At 48.1% G+C, this 5290-nt stretch overlaps 1 protein-coding gene across 1 annotated transcript; it reads left to right on the forward strand.

The window, feature by feature from the left end:
* Positions 1-3489: 3489 nt before the first annotated feature.
* LOC109752059 (uncharacterized) lies at positions 3490-4814 on the forward strand. The gene is made up of 2 exons (XM_020310929.1): positions 3490-3575; positions 3725-4814. The coding sequence occupies exons 1-2, from the start codon at positions 3490-3492 to the stop codon at positions 4812-4814; spliced, it is 1176 nt and encodes a 391-aa protein (XP_020166518.1).
* Positions 4815-5290: the final 476 nt, after the last annotated feature.

Consider the following 5290-nt stretch of genomic DNA (forward strand, 5'->3'; position numbering starts at 1 on the left):
TGTTCTACCCAGATGCAAAGTGTTGTGGTAATCTCTTCTAGGAGTGGTGAGGTTACTAGCGCACACACGCAGACAATATTTGTCACTCTGGTTCTAGGGCAGTGACAATATTTGCAGAAGTACAAGCAGTTACTTCACACAAGAACTGTGATACCTTGTGTGTGGCGAAAGCGCCAACATAAATACTCTCATTTGCTCTTCGTTGGGACGATAACTAATTGAGATACTTCCACGAAAGTGTTAAAACCCTGTTTGGCTTGCAGGTATCAACTTCCAGCCACACGCATCCTCGGCTTCTAGTGGCATGGAGGTAGCGTGCATCTTTGGAAGTCAAAGACAACCACCGTTGTAGCCACTCGAGCTGCTTCAAAGACCATCGGCGGAGTGGCTGCTACATAGAGGGCTGACGCACTGCAAGCCGAGACGACGATGCTGCCCTTCCAAATAACTTTTCATGGGATAATGGGCTATAGATACAAAGATGTAATGCCTAGATGAAACCATGACATGTATGCCACATAATAAACATTGTAATTTAATCGATACATAATTGTAATTCATTGACCACACCTATACTTTCTGGAGAGATGCCACTAGTGAAGTTAAGTGTCCCGGCCCTTTATTCCCCATAGTAATAACCTCAAACACTCTATTTTATGTTCTTTTACATTCTGAACATTTACCTTCATTGTCTATAAAAATCAATTCCAACCACAAGATACATTGATACTTGTAACTAGCAAAGCTAGTGAGATTGACAACCTCACTAGAAGTGTTAGGGACGAAGTGAAGTGTTCAATTTATGTGCAGGTACTGATCAATGCCTGGATGGTATAACTCCATGGTTTGATACACTAATTCTTCACCAAGGGAAATAGTTGTTGCATACTACAAACCCTTGCTCTTTAGGGCCCAACGTGATATTCACCGGGCATAAAAACTAGTTGGGATATCAGTAGCACGCACCATTGTGTCTCATAACTCCACCACTGCTTCAAGCAGAGATGTTGTTATCCACGTCACCAATCTCCTTTGGTTGCCTCCCCGTCGTCACCATCTCCTTGTCTAACCACTCCATCCATGTGTCTCCTAACAAACTAAACAATCTACCAACCACAAGGATAAAAACCCTAGATCCACACTCTATGTGCCTCATTAAAGAGGATTTCTATTTCAGTAAAAGGCAACATGTGTTCCATTGATTGCGAGCTACCCCTGGTGAATTTACAATATTGAAGCCACTTCAATATTAAGTAGGTGGTGTGTGTGTGTGTGTGTGTGTGTGTGTGTGTGTGTGGCGTCACCTACCTCCTCGCATGAGGTCCTCGGGGACAACAGTACCCTCTCGAATGGTGTAGTGTCGCTCCTGCATCCGTAGCATCACAGAGTCGTCCCCTTCACTCCCGGTGGCGCAACGGAGGTCCCCTCCATTCTCTGCCTCACTTCGATCAATCTGTGGAATGGAAACCATTGTCCCCACCTCCATCATTTTCATCGCCGCGCTCGATCTATGACGCCATGTGGCGGCCGGTTCTTGTTGTATTGTGATTAGGACCTCCTTAGAATGTTTTTATAGGTGTAAAGTGAAAAAAGTCGGATCTAGATTGGTCCAATAATGCTCTTCCAAATAACTTTTCATGGGTTGCATGAATTATTTTTTGGGCCTAAAATTCACTAGAGTATTGGCATGAATACCCTCTCCTAAATAGGGCTTAAAGGTTTTTGATGTACAGATGTGTATCTTACATGTTGCACTTTCATCCAAGGTGAGCATAGTCAAAATGGTACACGTATGCTTGATTCGGACGTGAGTGTGCCGCCATGTGCATATAGAAAGAGATATGTAATCCTATCTGGGAGTACATCTTTATCCCGATGGAACTCCAAAAAGTACTAAATTCACTCTATCCTTGAATTGTGGCAAGCTAACCACGCTTCACGGCATGTGCAAGCGCGCGTGTGTGTATATATATTAGCGCCCCTTCTCGATTATAACTCCTAGGAGAATTTCCATTGGTTTTGCCTATATTCTTCTTCTCAGCTTACTCGATGATGCCATGAGCTCATGGTAATTATTCATTCAATGTTATTGGTGAAAGATCCTATACGTTGGTTTGACTGCAATTTGTTGGTGATTTGGATGTCTCGTGAGAAAGCAACCTTTGAGAAGAAACTAATCAAATATCCTTCTAAAATTGAGTTTCCCGCCCGCTCTCTTCTATTGTATTGGGAAGGGCTTCAGAGTTGAAGACAGAGGCTAAGGGTCTCAAGACCAATCATGTTACTTTGCTAGGTCTCTGCCAAGGATCCATTCAGGAGGCTGCGCCTGGTCGATGAAGTTGTTGGTTGTTGTTGAAGTGCGGATTTCTTGCAATTTGTTAGGTCCTGGTGGTGTCCTTTTGTTGTTACTAGGAATTGTATATGTGCAATGCACGTTTTAATTTTAGATATGATATTATATGCGCTTGTTTATTAGGTAGGATATTGATTGCACGTGTATATTATGCATGATATTAATTGAATATTGATAATTGGTAGGATATTAATTGTGCCCCAAATCTGATGGGTTGACGTCGAGTCTAAACTATTGGCAGTGGTGGGTAATTAAAGCAATATAAACGTGTTTGGTGCTCAACATTGTAGCGTTATGAACCGCTAGATTGCATGATTTAATGGCCGAGATGATTTGGGTTTGCCCCTATGGATCTTTCTATATTTGGTATAGATTGATATAGATACAGGTGTGTTTTCTTCTATTCATGTTCAGTCCCAGTGCATAGAGTCCCAGCTGTGTTTTTCTTACATTGTTGCTGGTATGAACTCTGCTGTGTGGTTTCAGTGCTATCAGGTTTTTGCTCGAAATGCAAGAGCCAATTGTGAACATGCTCCATTGTCTGCTGAATTGTTGTATTTTCGTTATGAAAAGTAATGGAAAAGGGAGGCCAGTTCGAAATAAAATAAAATCAAATGCCCATTAATTTCTTTGAATCTCATTTGATTGATTTCACATTTTTTGTGTGGCGTAGCATGTTGATTTTGTGAGCATTTCATGTCGATTTCCCCCCTTAATTCGTATCTCCGGGTTTTCCGCTGGACATGCAGCTCCGTGCGAAACTGAACATGGAGACCAGGGAGAGCAGCGAGCGTTTGCTTGCCGTCCGATGGAACACAGGCTGCGCATCCGCCGAGGGCACCCAACGCATGCAGAGGACTTAGCAGATCCACGTTCCAGCAAAAAGACAAAAAGTAGAAAATAATAAACACCTATCATATCTGCCGCCGTCGTCCAGCTAGCCGAGAGAGAGAGAGAGAGAGAGAGAGAGAGAGAGAGAGAGAGAGACACCACATCGCCGTTGTCGTCCGGCTAGCCCAGAGCAACACCGCGTGCCCAGCCATACATATACCTCGATGCAAACCCTAGCTCCTAGTCCTAGGCCCTAGCAATAGCATCCGCGCGCCGCCACCCCACCCCTCTCCCCGTTTCCACCGATGGCCTCCAAGTCCTCCAGCCTCCGCCGCCGGCCGGCCTTGACCCCTCCACCCCGCACCCGCACCCGCACCCGCGCACCCGACTGGTAAGTCTCTCTCCTCTCTCTCTCTCTCTCTCTCTCTCTCTCTCTCTCTCTCTCTCTCTCTCTCTCTCTCTCTCTCTCTCTCTCTCGCTTAGTCGCTTACGTTTCTAGCTTGCGGTAATGAACAATTCTGTGGGCATGCGTGCGTGTAGGAGGGACTGGGCGGGCAGACACAAGACCAAGGCGAAGCAGATCGCGGGGCACGCGCTGGCGAACGACGTCGCGGACTACCTTCAGTTCCGCGCGGCATGCGCGGCGTGGAGGGAAAACACCGATGAGGATGGCCCCAAGAAGCACAGCGTGCTCGACCAGCGCTTCCACCCGCGCCGCTGGATCCTGCTGCCGAACGGGAGCAGCACCTATGTCGCCGACGACGACAGCCGTGATCGGCACAGCATGGTGAACCTGTCCCGCGGGACCAAGATCGCCGTGGACCTACCTCTCCTCCAGGGCCACACCGTTGCCATCGGGTGCGGCGGCTCCCCCGGCGGCGTCCTCGTGCTCGTGCACGCGGAGACCCTCGTCGTGCGGCTTCTGAACCCGCTCACCGGGCAGCGCGTCGACCTCGCTTCCGTCGCTCCCGTGCTGAGCGGCCAGCGCATGGGATACCGCGACAAGGACTTCTCGCGCAGGTGCAAAGTGCTAGGAGCCGGGTTCGCGGGCGACTCCACGGTGGTGCTCCATTTCGGGTGGGACAACAAGCTCGTCTCCTTCAAGATCGGCGGCGGCGATCACTGGGAGATTATCAGCGAAGGCGATATTTACTGCTCGGCCTTCCCGTTCCGCGGCAAGGTCTACTTCGCCGACAAGGGGAGGGAAGGGCTCATGGTCGTGGACGCCGAGGCCACACCACCCAATCTGGTGCTAGCTGCAAGATGGCCGACGAAGCGGCTCAAGTTCTGGTTCGCGTACATGGCCGACAGCTCCGGCGTGCTTCTGGTGCTGACCAACAAGGTCAATTACCAGGGGGGACAGGGGCAGGACGATGATTACACGGTAAAGTTCGACTTATTCCTGCTGGACGCGGACGCCGGGAAGCTGATCCGGGTGAAGGACCTCGGCCAGCGCGCCATGTTCGTCGGTGATTACTCCGGCGCGTTCGTCGTGTCTGCCGAAGGTAACGTCGTCCCCAACGCCATATACTTCCATCACGACCTGCACCAGAAACTTTTAGTGCGTGGTCTGTCTGATGGAAGAACCAGGCCAATGACTGAAGCCAGGGCGGCTTCATCGACGATCTGACGTCTTATGTGCGTTGGAACGGGAGCAACAAGGAATGCTGATCGGTGATCATCTGCAATGTGTCTTCTGAAATGCTGCTGTGTGGCCTGTGTGCCTCTCAAATGCTGCTGTGTCTTCTGAAAACAATTTTTGTAAGTTCATGTTTGTGTTGTGGCCTGTGTGCCTAAACTTTGATGCTAAGTTTTTTAGTCGTTGCTATAAGGGAATTGCTTCGAACATTTTAAGTGTCATTGGGCATTATGTGTTACTCTGTTTGTTAAGTTTTCTAGTCTTTGCTATAAGTGAATTGCTCGAGTTTATTTTATAGTAGCTGATGATATTCTCGTTGTTGCCATGCGCTACGAGCTACCAAACAGTGCTTACCTGAACTTGAAGATCAGCACTTGTACCGGATGAATTTCATCGACTTGTGCTATAGAGAAAAATAGAGTATTTGACAAAAAACTACCACATTGTGGGTTACCGTCCCACAAAAC

This window comes from Aegilops tauschii, chromosome 1, assembly GCF_002575655.3.
Source record: "Aegilops tauschii subsp. strangulata cultivar AL8/78 chromosome 1, Aet v6.0, whole genome shotgun sequence".
In the NCBI taxonomy this organism is placed as follows: Eukaryota; Viridiplantae; Streptophyta; class Magnoliopsida; order Poales; family Poaceae; genus Aegilops; species Aegilops tauschii.

Bases quoted from the DNA above. Each gene is read 5' to 3' on its own strand.
- LOC109752059 (XM_020310929.1), top strand. From the start codon at position 3,490: ATGGCCTCCAAGTCCTCCAGCCTCCGCCGCCGGCCGGCCTTGACCCCT. The intron at 3,576-3,724 runs GTAAGTCTCTCT...GCGTGCGTGTAG, and splicing joins CGCACCCGCGCACCCGACTG to GAGGGACTGGGCGGGCAGAC.